General features: G+C 35.4%; 1 protein-coding gene across 4 annotated transcripts in view; it reads left to right on the top strand.

Moving 5' to 3' along the window:
* ADARB1 (adenosine deaminase RNA specific B1) overlaps positions 1 to 17,873 on the top strand; it is a 70,991-nt gene that overhangs the window by 22,487 nt on the left and 30,631 nt on the right. Inside the window, exons 1-3 of one of the 4 annotated variants that reach the window (XM_081314673.1) lie at positions 14,184 to 14,206; positions 16,500 to 16,574; positions 17,613 to 17,676. Coding sequence is in view for 2 of the 4 variants with exons in the window: in XM_081314671.1 (XP_081170797.1) it covers positions 14,182 to 14,206; positions 16,500 to 16,574 (100 nt within the window). In the remaining 2 variants the exon portion in view is untranslated. Of the gene's footprint in view, positions 1 to 14,161; positions 14,207 to 16,499; positions 16,575 to 17,612; positions 17,677 to 17,873 lie in introns of those variants that run through there. The other 3 variants (XM_081314671.1, XM_081314672.1, XM_081314674.1) reach the window with 3 other exon arrangements.

Raw genomic sequence — 17,873 nt, forward strand, 5'->3', positions numbered from 1 at the left:
GTTCGCCTGGTGCGCCAGTTGCGTCCCTATCTGGACCGAGACGCCCTACGCACAGTCACTCATGCGCTTGTGACCTCCCGTTTGGACTACTGTAACGCTCTCTACATGGGGCTGCCCTTGAAGACCACTCGGAGGCTTCAACTGGTGCAGAATGCGGCCGCGCGAGTTGTAATGGGGGTTTCCCGATACTCCCATGTAACACCTCTACTCCGCGAGCTGCATTGGCTTCCGGTTGCCCTCCGGGTGAAATTCAAGGTGCTGGTTATTACCTATAAAGCCCTACATGGCCTGGGTCCGGGTTATTTGAGGGAACACCTGCTGCCGGCATCAAACGCCCTTCGCCCAGTGCGCTCCCACAGGGAGGGTCTGCTCAGGGTTCCGCCGGTGAGAGATTGCCGGCGGGTGATACCCAGGGATAGGGCCTTCTCAGTGGGAGCGCCTGCCCTCTGGAACCAGCTGCCGGTGGAGCTGAGGACTGCTCCCGACCTCCGATCATTCCGCCGGGGCCTGAAGACCTGGCTCTTTGAGCTCTCGGGCCCAGGCTGAGGAGAAAATCTTAATTGGGGTTTTTAGTGTACAGGGTGAATTTAATACTTTTTAACTGGTTTTAACTTTTGTATGTTTTGATTTTTAATTCCCTGTAAACCGCCCTGAGTCCTCAGGGAAAGGGCGGTATACAAATGCAACTAAATAAATAAATAAATAAATAAATAAATAAGCTGTGAACAGCCGATGTCACATTTTCCACCAGGCAACCAGCGCGGAAGAGACTGGGTGAGATCTACCTCTTTTACACCCTAATTACTTTCTGTACCTCCTTAGGCTGCTAAGCATTTTCCCCTCTGCGGTGAGGGAAGGACTTTAGCCCTCCCTCCAGAAAAAGTGGCGACTAAAGACCCAGAGGCATTTTAAATGTTGAAAAAGTAACTGAATCCCAATTGGAATTTTATTTCTCAAAGCATGTGGACTGAACGATTTTTTATTTCTTATTTTTCACTGTCTACTTCTGATGGAAATCTGGATTCTTTCTTATAAGAAAAACTAAAAAGATTAAGACAACTTTGGGACTCAAAGGGAAACTTTAAAAGGGGCCTGGCTGACTGCCCAGGGAAATAGATAAGATACATAACCTTGAGAACTTTGAAACAACAGCTGTGAAAGGCTTTGTGTTCCCTACCTAGAAAAAAAAATTCTCTCTTTTGGATTTTCTAAGTGTAAAGCCTTTAGCTTAAAATACTAATATGGAAGAAGACCAGGAACAAAATTTATTTATGGATGAAGATGAACAAACTCTCGCTATGTTGAAAACACTAATCCAAATTCTTACCACAACCCATGAAATACTAACAGGCTATGGGAAGGAACAAGAAGACAGCCCAGATATGAAAGCCCAAACTTTGACCACAACTAAAGAACCATCTATACAAAATACAATAGAAAAAATGAAACATTCAAATACGATGACAGAAGAATCTACTATTCAACAAATATTGATATTTGAAAATCCAGAAAAGACATACAACTCAGATGGAACTAGAGGATCTAGAAAAAGAACAGTTGGATGAGAAGACAAACAATTCAGAACAACCACGTCAATATGGAAGAATAAAGAGACGACCCACTAGACCTACAATTCCTCTCAAAAAAAAAGGTGACTGGATGGTTTTGCCAATATCAATTAATATACATGATATTACAAGGAGATTGGTTCGATGACCCAATGGAAGATGATTTGGCAAAGGAAAAAAGCCAGAATAAGACTCAAGAAGAATGGAATTTCAACCATCTTATTGAAATCTGAAACAGAATGTATTTAAATAGATAAGATATGTATGCTGAACACAAGACATTGTTATGAACTGAGATAAAGAAAAAATTTTGGTCATTAAAATTTAGCAGTATAAATAATAATAGCTAATTTGAATATTGATTTGTGCATAAAGGTCATGAAAAGGTGAATAATGTAGATAAGCTAAAAACTTATTGTTGAAAGTAATAAATAGGTCTATATGGTATGTTAAAAATGAAAATTATCAGTTTAAGCAAGAGATAGCAGATACAAAAAGGAAGAGAGGAAGTATTAAATATTGAAATAAAAATAAATTTTGCTTACTAAAAACCCCCCTGAAAATTAGCAAAAAAGTAAGGATATCATATTGTATCCTAAATTTGTTGACATTGAGGGTGAGAAGTTAAATGGGATGTGTATTTTGAATATTAGATTTTGTGAGGAATGGTGATAGATGAATTGGGAGTATGCTAAAAATCTTGGGAATGATAAATATTAAACGTTAAATCTAAATGTTAGTGGAAATTAAAACTGAAAAATCTATTAGGTCATTGATTGTCTAAAAGATTGTATGTTAAAACAATTAGAATATGTGTAAACTAAAAACTATGGATATATGTAAGAAAGTTATTTTTATGTGATTGATAGGATAAAACTTGTCTTTAAATTTACAAATAGACAGTATATATGAAGGGAAAAAGAGAGAAAATGTTTGGTAACAATTTGAAATCTGTACTAATGATATCTGTATGTAATTGAATTACTACTACCCAGCCACCACGTTGCTTTTTAAATATGTGAATGTAATATTAGAAAATCAATAAAATTTGTAAAAAAAAACATATAAAGAATGGTTGCTGGAATTGGGTATGTCTAGTTCAGGCATGTCAACTGCTGGTCCACGGGCCAGATGTGTCACGCCAAAACCACACCCACCCCATTTGCAGCAATGGGGAAAAAGTCACGATATGTTGCACAATGTCATGTGATGTCACAAGTTTGACATGCCTGTCTAGTTTAATGAAAAGAAGGACGAGGGTGACATGAGAGCAGTAATGCAATATCTCAGGGTTTGCCACAAAGAAGATGGAGTCAAGCTATTCTCCAAAGCACCTGAAGGCAGGACAAGAAGCAATGGATGGAAACTAACCAAGGAGAGAAGCAACTCAGAACTAAGGAGAAATTTCCTGACAGTTAGAACAATTAACCAATGGAACAACCTGCCTCCAGAAGCTGTAAATGCTCTAACACTGGAAGTTTTTAAGAAGACTGGACAGCCATTTGTCTGAAACGGTATAGAGTTTCCTTCTTGAGCAGTGGGTTGGACTAGAAGACCTCCAAGGTTTCTTCAAACTATTCTATTCTATTCTATTCTATTCTATTCTATTCTATTCTATTCTATTCTATTCTATTCTATTCTATTCTATTCTATTCTATTCTATTCTATTCTATTCTATTCTATTCTATTCTATTCTATTCTATTCTATTCTATTCTATTCTATTCTATTCTATTCTATGCCACCAGTGAAGCAAGATGTTTTTGGAAGCAGCCATGCTGCCTCTTGACTAGAGTTACTATGTCTGGGCTGTAAAAATCTGGAAGACCAATGGATGGCAAATATCACATGCAGCTACTTCTAACTCTCTCCTTTGCTTAATTGCAATTTGGATTTTTGCAGGCTAGATCTGGTAGCCCTAGGTTTATCTGGATTAATAAGCAGAATAGCATCCCTATCTGGTTAGAGAATATTCCTGGCAGCAGACAATATTTTTGAAAAAATATAGACATTTTTGCTTTCTTTTATCTAATTGGATAGTGTTGATACATTGTATGTCACCCTATGGAATAATATTTTTATTGCTTAAATACTTTATAGCTTAAGTTCTAATATAACTTCAAGATTTGAAATTAGCTTGACTGCATTGTGGTTTGGAAGGTCTGCATAATGCTATCATACTTTTGTGGGTTGTTGGTTTTAGTCTGGGCAAGGTTCATTCCCCATTCACCAGGATGGGACAGATCCAAAGGATGTCATAAACATTTTGCAGCTATTTATATAATACTGTAATAAATCAAACTATGAGCTTCCAGTTTGTCCAATGTTCAAAAAATATTTTGTATCCTGTATACAAACAAAACATACACACGAACAGCCCATCAAATTATCCATCTTAAGACCCCTTTTTTGATGCTGTATACAGTTACTTAATGATGCACTTGCTTTCAGCCACTAATGGTGACACATATAGGGATCTTTTAAATATTGAATATTAAATATTCTTTAAAAACCTGGTATGTTAAAATGAGTATGTTAAAATGCAATTGTTTTGTTTATTAAACAGCATCAAATTTGATTTTAAATCAGATTTTAATTGGAGCAGTTCAGTTAATTAACACTGGATTATAACAGTATTTGCAAGATTAAGTCAATCTAGGCTTCCTTTTCTTAACACTAGTAAATGAGTGAGGAGGAAATAGCCCCAGAATATGTGAAAAACATGCTGCATGTTCATACTTTATTTTTAGTGTCACTTTTTAGATGGTGACACTAACTATCTTTTTATAGACTGAGGAAGCAAAAATAGAAGAGTTGAAAAGCAAGTTATCTATAAAGTGGCAGGGAAACAATGGAAACTGGAAAATCACATGTCATTATATCTTTTGAATTTCTGTCAAGAAAAAGTGTTGTTATTAAAAACACCACAGAAAGATTGACTTTTTAAAGTGCATTGACAAAATCAGATTAATTACATACAGTCAGTAAAAAAACAAGTTTTTAGAACTAATGTACTTGTCATAGGATGTCCATAGTAATGTGATCCCAGTCCTAATGTCTTTCATACCAATCTGTTTAGACCATAGTTGTAAGCCTATGAACAGGGATTCCACAGCCAGTCTTAAAGACTGGACTGAATTGGGCCTGGAAATACACAAGCAATCAGTAAATGAAGAAACAAAATGATATTATTTGATATGATTGATAGTCTCCCACAAGTTACATGTAATATTTTACCTGTCTGAACTAACATTGAAGGCAGCCCTTGCACCCTGTTTATCAAAATCTGCCATTTCCAGATAAGGATGCAGCTGGAAGATCAGACAGAATCTAATAAAAATTGGTCCCAGATAGCTATTCAATTTTTTGTAGCCTTCTTGAAATTAGAATATTGGTGAAGGCCATCTGGATCTTGGGGGTGATCCTTATTCTAGGGGGCAGCAACTACAACAGGGAAGGCATGCTTCCTAGTGTTGGAAGAAAAATCAGGACCAGTTCCAATGCACAAGAAAGACACTGAAAATAAAATGGAGGCTGGCTGCTAGGAAATAAGGTCTCTGTTCACTGGTGAGCAGAAGCAACAACAGCATGCGGTTCTGGGACAGCTGACCATATGGAGTTGAGAGTAGGTGGGTTTTTATACATTCTTTGGAGCTTTGTGATTGAAATGCCTGATTGTTGTGAAATGTACTTTAACCTGTGCTTGAGTGCGCTCTTTTAATATTCTAATTATTGTTGCCTGACTCCCATTGTGGCTGGGAGATCATGCCCTGTCCTTGAAGCTGGTTGGAGAATGTAGATTTTAGGAATCCCATCAGCTCCAGCCTTCTGTGGGAGCTGTGGCTGAAGGCATTTTGTTTATGAATGGGGTGGCCTGGCTTTCTTAATGGGTACAAAATATCCATTTCTAAAGACTTTAGGCTTCTGCTGGCAGCTGTCTTTCCTATAGCAAGAAGACTGCTATAGGGGCTGCTTTCTGCTTTTAAGACATGTTTATCCTCTTCTCCTTTAGGGGAAATATAATATTCTGCCTCTTTTAATATTCCCCAGAATACTTCATTCTCTAGGTGGGGTGGGGGCTTTCCACAATAGGATCTGATAGATGGCAGTTCCATGTAAAGCGCATCACTATAATCTGTACACTATAATCAGGCCATGAGATGCTTAGGGCATGAATTGCTGTCTGTTTGGCCTTCTGATCTTGGAAGGGCTCAGCTGGCACACCAGATGAAGCTGTGCAAAGATCTTCCTGGCCACAATTGCTATCTGCACTTCAAGCAGAAGTTATGAGTCAGGGAAGACCTCTACATTGCGCCTCTAAACATGGATGGGAAATTATTATCCCATCCAAGGTTTGAGATAAAACATCCCCAGATCTGGCTCCTTCAGTTTTAATAAGATTGAATTGGAGATGATTTCTTCCCATTCAAACTTGTACAGCTTCCAGGCACTGGGAAAAGCTTCATGCACCTCGCTTGGCTAGCCTAGGATTGAAAGCATACCGATAATTTCAACAGAATTATAACTAGATAGTACACCATTGCAGTTAAGGCTTCCCCAGTTGGAATGTATGTGAGCAATTTTGTCTGCAAATGACTAATTGTTTTTCCGCCCAGCTAAATTATATTGCAGCCGGCTTGCCAAGCAGCTATTTGGTAATATGGATGGAATGTGATTTATATGAGGTAGACTATATGCCACAAGGACCATTTTATGTTTTTCCTCCAGCTCATGGAATGTGGGTTTCCCACTTGCATATTAGACCTGAGCAGTTGTAGATTCTGCAGTCCATGATTGCTATTTCATCAGACAATCTGCTGCTTATGTTCAGAAAAAAAACACCAGCCTTTTCCTCTATCCAACTGTATTTCAGTAATTCAGTCCAAATGATCATGCTTGTCACCGATCTGGAAGTTTTCACCAACAGCAACGTAGGATCGAAGTGGCTTGTAGAAAAGCCACCTATGCTGTTGAGTAGAAGCTGAGCTGGTACTAGAGCTAATCCATAAATATTTGATTCATCTCCTTTTCTCATGATATTTCGGCCTTTCATTACCATGATACTACTTGCTTGCCAAACATAATAGTTACTCACTACCAATTCATTTATTACTCCTTGAAAAATTATTTAGAGAGTCAGGCCATGACTGGAGTTCAATGTAACTAGTATATGTGAGGAATATCCTACCTGGTTATCCTATAATAATAAGGCAGGATGGTTGCATTAGTTTTTTCTGCAGTCCTAACTGTCTGTTGAAATCTGTACCTGTCCCGTTTGGTTGCTGTACCAAACCAGACAGTTATAATTCCCATCGTCCAGTACGCTCACACAGAGAAGGCCTCCTCAGGGTACCGTCAGCTAGGCAATGTCGGCTGGCGACCCCCAGGGGGAGGGCCTTCTCTGTGGGAGCGCCAGCCCTATGGAATTTTAATTTATTTTTTAATCTTTAATTTTAATTTATTGCACAGATGATTTCAATTTTATTTTTATCTTGATTTCTGTACTTATTATATGTTTTGTTGTTAGCCGCCCTGAGTCCTTCGGGAGATAGGGCGGGATATAAATCCCATCAATAAATAAATAAATAAATAAATATAGAAGTACAAATGACAGATTCAATAATTCCTCCGTAGACCTGTATTAACAGCTCCTTGGGCAGTCTGAACTTTCTGAGCTGATGCAGGAAAGCATTTTCTGTTGTGCCTTTTTAATGATGGTTCTAATGTTAGGTGTCCATTTCAAGTTCTGGGAGATTAGAGAAGCCAAAAACTTGAAAATCTCTACTGTTGATACTGTGTTGTCTAATATAATAAAAGGTTGTAGAATAAAAGGGCTCCTCCTAACATCCACTATCATCTACAGTTTTAGATGTGTTCAACTCCAGATTGTTCTGGCTGCACCATAGGGCCAGTTGTTCAACCTCCCAGCAAGGGCAAAGAATGCTTAATTATAGAGTTTTCCCTTTCATACTGTTGGTAATGTCCTATGTTTATTGCAGAGTTAGTTGGATTTCACATTGAATCAGTCCTCCATTGTTTGCTCTGTCTTTGATTAATTTTGGGCCTTTTTGCTAGAAATATTACACTAAAATGGCCCAATGATTATATTGGTTTATTTTAAGTAATGGAGGCATATATAAATGGCTTGGGTCCGGACTGTCTAAGGGAACACCTGCTGCCGGCATCATCTTCCCATTGTCCTGTGCGCCCCCACAGGGAGGGCCTTCTCAGGGTACCGCCGGTTAATGAATGCCGGCGGGTTATTCCCAGGGGAAGGGCGTTCTCTGTGGGTGCGCCTGCCCTATGGAACCAACTACCCACGGAACTTAGGACTGCCCCTGACCTTCGCTCATTTCGCCGGGACCTGAAAACTTGGCTCTTCGATCTGTTTGGTCCAGACTGTGGGGTTGTTAATTTAACTGGGTTTTAGATTTACTCTTGGGGCTTGAATTTAATTTAATTGTTTTATTTGTTTTTAATTTTTTGTATTCATGGTTTTAACTGCCCTGTAAACCGCCCTGAGTCCTACGGGAATAGGGCGGTATACAAATCCAATAAAATAAATAAATAAATAAATAAATAAATATTTGGAACAATGAAAGCATACCAATTCTTCTACTATATATTAAAACTTCTTTTTTTTGTAAAAGTTTTATTGATTTTTTACAATAACAACCTTAGTGCCTAGTGTACAGCGTGTTGCCTTGGTTCATGATTTTTTTTAAAAAATATACAATCAATAATAGTTAATTAGCAGTCAATAATAATTAATTTTTATATTTCCATAATTAGCATATCAATTGATAATATATTTCCTTGATCCTCTCTTCTCCCAATAGTATTCTCCTTCTTCAGCATTAAACAAATATAATTTTTGATATTTGATATTTTCCATATATAAATGATTAGATAAAACCTTTTTCTTCTATATTTATACCAACAATAATAGCGTCCACATATAGCATTTTTTTTCTTATCAACTTATGTTATTTTAGTAAAAGTCATCTTATTGATTTACCATATATCTTATTTTCATAAATTTTGTTTAAGCTCAATTTCTCCATAATATTCAAACAATTCTTATCAAATAATTTTTTCAGTAATTAACATCTAAATATCCAAATTTTGCACTTTAATATATCATCCCAGTATTTTCATATTTCATATATTATAGAAATACTATACTACTTATCTATCATAACATCTACCTGTAACATCTTTTCTAATCAATTTATATTTCACTTCTATTTGTAAAAATTGATTGAATCACTATATATCCTTTTTTCAAAGTTCTTATTAAGCCTAATTTCCCCTCCATATTTCAATCATTCCTTAATCCTAAATCTTTTCAAACTTAATTTGTCTTTAAAGTTCAAACTTTTCCTTCACTTACATCATCCCAATATTTTTTACATTTTGTATCTTATCAAAAAATATTATATTACTTATATCTCTTATCCCACTTATTCTAAAACCCCTTTATAGCCAAAGCCATATTCAAACAAGTGTTTGGTCATATAATATTCCATCTGGTAGGGCGAGTCAAGTCTCTTAAGCCCGTCTCTAATCTTCTTCCAATTGTTTTCCAAATTAATATTTTTGAATTGTCAAACACTTCTTGTATTTTTGTAGTTCTTGTTAGGAGTAGAGGATATATAATTCATGAGATGTATGCTTTTTGTCTCCCAAAAAGTGATTCTCCTAGCAGTGTCCATTTTGTTAAGTTGTCAGAACCAACCCCAATCCACATCTTAGGAAAGAAGAACTCTTGGAGACGAGATTATCCAAACAGGAACTTTTACTAAAACATGGTTGACAGTGGATAATATAGACAGGATCTGGAAACTGTCTCACAGGTTGATACTTTTAAAGTGTCCCCGAGTAAAACCCCTCCCCCCAGTCCATTTGGTCAGTACCAGATCAGTCAAGTTTCAGGTGTCAAAACTCCTCAAGGGAAAGGAGAGCCCCAGTACATTTGCAACATTATTACTTCCTCCCCTTCACATTCCAGTCGGAGATGCAAACCAGAATTTCCCCCCTCCCTCTTTCTTTGTTCTTCTTAGTTCAAAGGGTTTCTTCCCTGGTCTTTTGTGATGGCCTCCACGCAGGCTGAATAAACAAACCTTGCATCTAAGGGATAGATATGGCTTTTAACAACCCTGTCTTCTCTTTCCCTCCTTGGGAATGGCAGAATCCAGTAAGGTGGTGAGATTTAGATTTGCACAGATAAGGAGTTAGAAATGAAATATAAATGGATTCTGACATTAGTCTTTTTTCTTCTCAGGTTTATTATGACATTCTAATGCATAAGGTATCTTTTCCATATTTATTGTTGTATCCAAATCTTGTGTTTTTTCTTTTGTAACTTCACCAATTAAGTCATTTTTTTCTAGTTCACGTTCTGTTATCTGATTTGTTTGTTCATTCTTTACCATCATTCTTTGGATGTTTTTTGATTGTAAATTTAAGTTAGAAGTGTAGTCATTTATGTTATCAAAGTTATGCTTAATCTCCTTGTGGTTTAGAGCTATTGTGATTTGTATCTGTCATAGCATTGCATAAATTTCTTCTTGGAAAGTATTTGTCTTGTCTTGAAAGGTTGTTTCTAGAGGTCTTTGATCTTTCTGGCTGAATCCTTCAAGACTAGATATTAAGTGTGGTTTTCTATCATTTTTTTTGATGAATATGTCATATCCATGTCATCTCCCCCTTTCAAGTAATCCATCATAAGTACCATACTCTCTGTAATTAGCCTTGTCAAGGTGGCCAAAACTCAAAATCCAAACAGTCCAATTTTGTATAGTTCTTGTCTTTATATATAATTTTTATAATTCAGTGTAATTTTCAATTGTCAAAGTTTCAGTAAAATCAATGTTTTATAACAATTGTTTCTTTCAGGAGTCAATTGTCAACCAGTCAGAATTGCAATTCAATATATTTAGCCACCTTAACTCCTTCCTGTAACTTTCTCTGTCAAAAATTAGTCATAGATCAAAGTTTTTAAACAGTTCATAAATTTATACCACAATCAAATTATTTCTTTTCCTTCAAACATTTTCCAATCTTATAGCTGGCCCAGTATACAATCTCTTCTTTGTTCCCTGGCAACTATGTTCTTAAAGATTATTAGAGTTCATAGGAACAGATTTTTCTTTCTTTCTGGGCGTTGTCTTTAATGTATTATATTCTAATTGTCCACTAGATGTCAGCAAATATTTGTTTTCCAGCTCTTTCAGACAAGAAGTTATTATTTTTTATATATATATAATTTCATCAAAATCATTTAGAATATAATCTTAGCAGTTTGTTTTAGTTTCTAAGTTTGATCAGATTGTAGTATTTTATATTTAATTTCAATATGTTTCTTTCCTCCTTAAAGGTTAATTCGCCGCTTCCGTCTATGGGGGAATGGGAATGTATTCCCCTCCCCTCACTTTCGGAGATTTTTTGCTTTGGGGATCTTTCCCAGGGACTTAGTTGCAAAATAAGGGAGAGAAATCAAATACTCTCACCAATTCCAAGCACGCTGTTCACTGTTGTTCTGGTTAATGCTCCAGGACTTCGGCTGCAGGTGGCTTGGGGTAGATGCTGGCATGTGGCTAGCCTTTCTCCTGTCGGGTTCGGAGGGCTTTCCCCAGATCAAAAGAAGTGATTGCCATTGCTTCGTGATCAAATGTTCATAAGAATGTTTTATAGACACTAATATCTGTTAATTTCCTGTGTTTTATCTTGGTGTAAGGTGCTCAGATTTGCTTTGAATTGTGATGTGGGTGGCAAATAATTTTGATAAATTAATTAACTAAATAATGGGCACAAATCTTTTAAGTAAACTGTAAGATTGGCATGTCTTTAATGAACATTATGCTGTAGTTTTTATCTAAATTGAACAGTTGCTTAAAATTCCATTTAAAATTGTCTTAGCATTCTTTTTCTCATACTTTACTATAAATAAAAAGGATGAGTTGGTTATACTGAAAAAAGCAACAAAAATAATCAATGCGCAGCATGAGGGTGGTTGAAATGAAAAATGCATTTACCTCCAAAGATGGAACAAAATATTTCAGAAGTAGATCAAAGAGAGAATAATTGGCTCAAAGTCACCCAGCAGGCTTTGTACCTAAGGCGCAACTTAATAACACTAACTTAATAATGTTAGGATAACTAAGAAATAATCTTATAAAGATATACTAAAGTGTGAGAATGAATACGAAGGTGCTTAAGATTCTTTTAATTAATTAAATAGTTAATATCTAGTGTGGGAAGTTGTATTCTACAGTGTTTATATTAGTCTAGTGTGAAAACAAAAATAATTGTGTAAAATTTTGCAATATCATTGGCTTATCCACTGTATGATGGAGGCTGCCATAAAACATCTAATGAAGAAGTCTGAGTTATATATATTCAGATTAGAACAGAGGTCTTTATGGAAGAATGTGTCGATTGTTTCATCTCTGATCAGATTTTGTAAAAAACTAATATATTCAATTATAGTATTGTAAAGATAAGGATAAATCACAAGACAAGCAGCTTAATTTTCTTGGATCACGTAGATATAAAATTGTTAGAAAGAGTCAGAAAAACCCAAGCACTCTTAAAGTGAATCAATTTAAGTGAATAATTGAAGCAAATGAGCCATTTAGAGACCTGTGTGAAAGCCAGCTATATTTCTAGCCTTAGTGTAGGATTAGAAATATATAGAGGCACACCAAATAAATCCCTTAAGAATTTAGACTGAATTGTTTCAAGAGGGGTCTCAGAGCAATATTTCTAGGCCAGGGATTAATAAATTAAGTAACTTATAACTTTTGTGTTGTCTATCCTAATTGATGTCAGGATGAAATTGGAGCTATTTCATCTTGCAAAATGCAAAGTAACCTTTGATCTTTCCTGGATGTTGATGCTGAAGAGGAAATCCTGTGATATTTAAATTATCTGATCTGTCATTTAAAGATTTTGCAGGAGTGATACAACATTTCTAGATAAAACAAGTACTTTTGTTTTAGTGTAGTTGCTGTCAAGTTCATTATTACTACAGTTCGTTATTGCTACAATGCAGTGTTCAGGACTCTAAAGGTTCTCCCCTTAAGTACTGTACCAGGAAAGTAGAAAGAATGGTCATGTCATCTGCATAAAGGAGATTCAAGACTCTGTCTACTGGCTAGCACGGGTCTTGATAGGGCTTGAGTGTTTGTAGAACATGTAAAGGGTGGGGATCACTTACATACTCATTTCACCTCTTTATCAATGGATACATGGGCAGAAAGAACAGAAAATCTACATGGAATTGTGCTAACAGAGCAATGATAAGGACAAGTAGTCGATTGAGGAAGCAAGGGCAAACAGTTTCCCCTATAATTGTTTCTGGTTATTGTGCCCAGTATAAGAAATGTGCCTTTGGTTAGGCTCTTGAAGACTACACTTGGAAAGTCTAGGCTTGATTTCATTTCCCTAAAGAAATCCAATCCTATGATAATACCATATATCAACCAGTCCACCAGTTTTAGATTTCTAGAATAGAGCTTGTTTATGATGCTCATCAGACTAATTGGGCAAAGGTTAGGGGGGTTTTTAGTTCCTTTTTTAAAATATCAGAATTATGATATAGATTTACATCAGACAACTGATATTTGAAAAATTGGGATTTACCAGTTGATATTGGACTGTAATAGTTCAGTTAAAATTAAAACCTTTCCCAGGAAGTCTACCACTTTTAAGCTATGAGATAAAATTGGAGATTTCAGATAGTCAAATTTCTGGTTCAGACTGTATGCCCAGAGGATAGAAATTGCAAATTGGTACCTACTGTATTTGAGGATGAGTTACTGCAAATGGAATCTCCAAGTCTATTGTGACAAATGTTCTGCGTAAGTCCCATTTGAATATGGTTCCCCTTTGGGAAACAGATTGATGCAGAATAGGAATGGAGCATTGTGCTCTTTGCATGATCTCTTATCCTCTTATCTCTTAGCAATAGAACAACCCCTTCCTTTTTTTCTCTTCTGACTAACAAAATAAAAAACCCTTTTATATTAATGATAATTTCCTTGCAGTTAGTTTTGCGATTTAGCCTCTCTAACCTCATTCCTTTAGATGTTAGCTCCTTACTAGTATGCTTTGTTTGAAGGATACGCACATCTGACATTTCCTATACATGCTCCTTTTAAGTCTTGGTTCAGTTGAAAACCCCCTATGCATTAGTTAACATTAATTTCCTAAATTTCTTCTCTTTTTTTTCTTCCAAATTGGATTGGGATATGATTGTTCATTAGATATTTAGAGGACAGAATAATGGATTGCTGTGAAAGCTGTTTGAATTCTCTCTAATATTTTAAGATCGTGCCCTTGCGGCTCAACGTTTTGCTATTAGCAGACCAGACTGGTAATGATTCTTCAGACACATCCTCAGGCTGTCAGAACTACTGTACAATGCCCTCTACCTATTTTTTTTACCTACCTCTGAATAAAGCAGAGATCTTGTTTTATGCTGATTTTGTGTCCTTAACTACCAACAATGCCCATTTAATTTGGGGGAAATCACAAGGGGCAGAGTCAGCCAGAACTCTGACCCTAATGCCTCTGCCTCCTTTCATTCTAGGGGCAGCAATATCACACATCATGAGGGCAGAAAAAGAGATACAAGGTAAGAAAGAAAATAATGGAATGTGGATAAAAGTAAGCCCAACAGTTTGACCAAAGCAGGTCTGCCTCTAGTTTAGGAGGAAAACATATGAATTTAATTATTGTATTGGGACAAGATGGGTCCTGGAACATTTTGTAAACTAATATGTAGAAAAAATACTGTATAAACTAAGACAGATACAGTGACTTAGACAGAAAAAAAAGTTTTCTACTGAAATCATAATTGAAATTAAATTAATTGTAATTGAAGGCATAAAAGAATAATTAATTGAGAATGAATCAGTTTGTTTTTTAAAATGAAGAAATATGTTGGAAAGGGAATGGACAGATAAAAAAGGTACTATCTAAAGGGAAAGTATAAGTGATGAGAGATTAATAAGATGTTAGGTCAAGTGAAGTTGTAGCAATATAGTGAACAGCCTCATCTTTACCTCTTTCATCTGTGGGCAGCTGATTTATCACATCCTATTAGATGAATCAAACATCTCTCTTCTCTTTTCATTTTGCTGTTTAAAAGCATTTTTTTTAAAAAAATTATGGCTGCTATGATGATATCACCTGTAAGATGTGAGGAACTCCGATCGCGCAATAGTTAGAAGGCAGTATTGCAAGTTAACTCTGCCCACAGCCAGGAGTTCAATCCTGACCTGCTCAAGGTTGACTCAGCCTTCCATTCTTCTGAGCTTGGTAAAATGAGGACCTAGATTGCTGGGGACAATTTGCTGGCTCTGTAAACCGCTTACAGAGTGCTGTAAAGCACTATGGAGCGGTATATAAGTCTAAGTGCTATTACTATTAGAACATGTTTTATGATTTGATCTGCATTTAGGAGAGTGAATTGGAGATTAGCCTCCCTAAATCCCATAGGTCCATTTGTGGACTTGCTTTCTCAAAATAAAGCTTTAGATTTTCTATGTCATATCTAAGTATTAAAATAACTATGTATAAAGCAATGAGATCTTATTTATCAGCCTCCTGTAAATAGTAACCAAGCCCAGACAAATTTATAGCCTGTTATTGTTTCATAACTTGCATATAATTTCACTTACAATTAGATCATGCACTTTTTTGCACAGCTTCATGATTCTTTTGCTATTTATTTTTGGAACTATTTGTATACCATATACTTTCTTGACTCCAGATAGCTTACCGTCATAAAAACATAATAACAAACTAATCAAAAGCCCACTGTCCACCTAATTGGTATTTTACTCACCAGGAGCTTTGAGGAAAAATGTAATTCTATTGCTGGTGGACCACCAAAGCTGGTCAAAGGCTCTCCCTACAAGGGTTCTACCTGCTACTCTTGAAAGAGGTGTGAATCCAGGATAATATGTAGGTTGTATGCCTGCTCTTACAGGAAACTACAACCCATCAAGAACTTAGAATAAGCCGTTTCATATCTAAATAAAATATTTTTAAGATAACCTTTTTAACCTATTAACTGTTTCACTTAGGGCAGAATTCTAAGTTGTTCTTCCCACAGGGATATAATGTTTTAATGTATTTATTTTTATTTATTAATTTTATATGCTGCCAATCTCATTGATAAGGAGACTCTGGGCCTTATCCTGCCTCCCCATGTGCGGTTATTTGTGCTAGCTTTAAAATGTTTCTTTAATTGTATTGATATTTTATATTGGTAAATACATTAAATGCAAACACTTTATCAAAAATGTATGAATTAGTATAATTTCTGTCTACCAGGATATTTTTTTAAATACCCAATCTAGTCTACCTCCTTGGGTAGTTCCCCTATCCAAGTACTAATCAGGATCAGTTGTTTCAAGCTCAATGAATTTATGACTGAATAAAGAAAGAGCTAATGAAATAGGGAGCAAGAAATGTATGAAACCCAGGATAGTGCATGCTTCCTACTTTGTAATTAGAGGATAGAAGGTGATTGAGGTGTATCTTCCTATTTCACCAGAGTCAGGCAGAATGATCTTGACTCACTTTTATCATTGTCCAGAGAGTTAGTGTGATTATTTAAATGGAAACTCTAGAACCCCAACTAATTGGTTTTTTAAATAAGTCAATAATATAAAATAGACAAATAAAAAATACCTTAAGTTTAAAGTTGCTTAAAAACGGATTTTAAATTAAAAAGCATACACTGATCTGGGATAATTCCAATTATTAGTAAGTATTAGAATGTAATTTATGTGAATATAAACATTTATATGAAACACTGCGGTATAATATATATTGTAACATATATTCAAATATTCATGCTAATAATACCAAATATTATTTGCTAAAACATACTAAAATTATTCTGTTTTATCTTTCAGAAAAAAGCCATCTGCACCAGTGTAGAAGCCTGAACAACTATTTCATGATGAACATAGATGATGAAGAAAATATGAGTAAGGTGTACTCAGTGTGGTTTCTGCAGGGTACTTCTCTTAAATCCCCTTTGAGAGAAAATTTCCCTTCAGGTTTTTAATGAAATGGGAAGGATTTTTCCTATTTTGGTTGTATGAAATAAGATACAGTGTCAGCATTTAAACAAAAGGGGCAGTCTCTGGAGTGTACATTACTACCACTGAATAAGTGGTCTATCTACTTCACTAAATATTTAGTTGCTTTGGTTTGATTGAATATTCAGAATACATACTTACTGACAATTAGGTCCCCTTGAATTTGGTTAACTTAGTTTATGTATTTAGTTAATTATATTTCATATTTCTAGACCAGGGGGCACTATGGCTTAGCTTTTAAAGACGCTGAGCTTGTCAGCTGGAAAGCTGACTGCTTGGGATTGAGACTCGAATGCCATATAACGGGGTGAGCTGCTGTTCCTCCCACAGCTCCTACCCACCTACCAGTTTGAAAGCATTCAACTGCAAGTAGATTAATAGGTATCACTTCGATGGGAAGTTGACAGTGTTCTGTGTCCCTTTGGCATATAAAATAAAATTTTTCTTGAAGTTACAAAATAGCTCTCTGTATCCTGTCCCCTGCATGCAAAATTTAATGTATATTATTCATCTTTATTTAAAAAAGTGAATTTTCCGAGTACTCTGTGTGTGATGAGTTTTGTATATTACTTTTGACATGCCAAAAGAAATATTAAATATATATCTTTTAGATTCTAGTACTAAATAATATATTTAACTGACGGCTACTGTTCTGTAAATATGACTTTCCCCTCCACTTGACAAAAGCTGCAAAACACATTTATTAAAGAGATATATATTTTCTGCAAAATCAATAGGCTCATGATACCACTTGGTTTTCCAATTTTTTTGTATGTGTGTGTATCTTAGTATTAACACTGAATTTTTGTTCAATTATATATCACTAGATCTTTCTATGTTATATCATAATGGTAAACTAAATCTATAAGTTTAACTTACCTGTTAAAATTCCATTTATGAAAATATCTCATTCAATATTAATAGAAATGGGTTGCAAATAAGTCTTAAAATACTGGAAAAGAAAAAAGACATTTGGAGGCTAAATAAGGTTTGTATTTCAACACAATTTCCTTTTTTTAAACTTTAAAATAGCTGCCTATTGCTGTTTTTACAATTAACCTATTGTTGCTACTATTGTCCACCTTGGTAAGAAATTATACTAGAAGAGCAGGTTCTTATTTAGTTAAATTTTCTAATTATATTTTAATGTTTACTATGACATTCAGCAATATGAATTAATGTTTG

The sequence above is a fragment of the Vipera berus genome (genome assembly GCF_964194415.1).
Source record: "Vipera berus genome assembly, chromosome: 1".
In the NCBI taxonomy this organism is placed as follows: Eukaryota; Metazoa; Chordata; class Lepidosauria; order Squamata; family Viperidae; genus Vipera; species Vipera berus.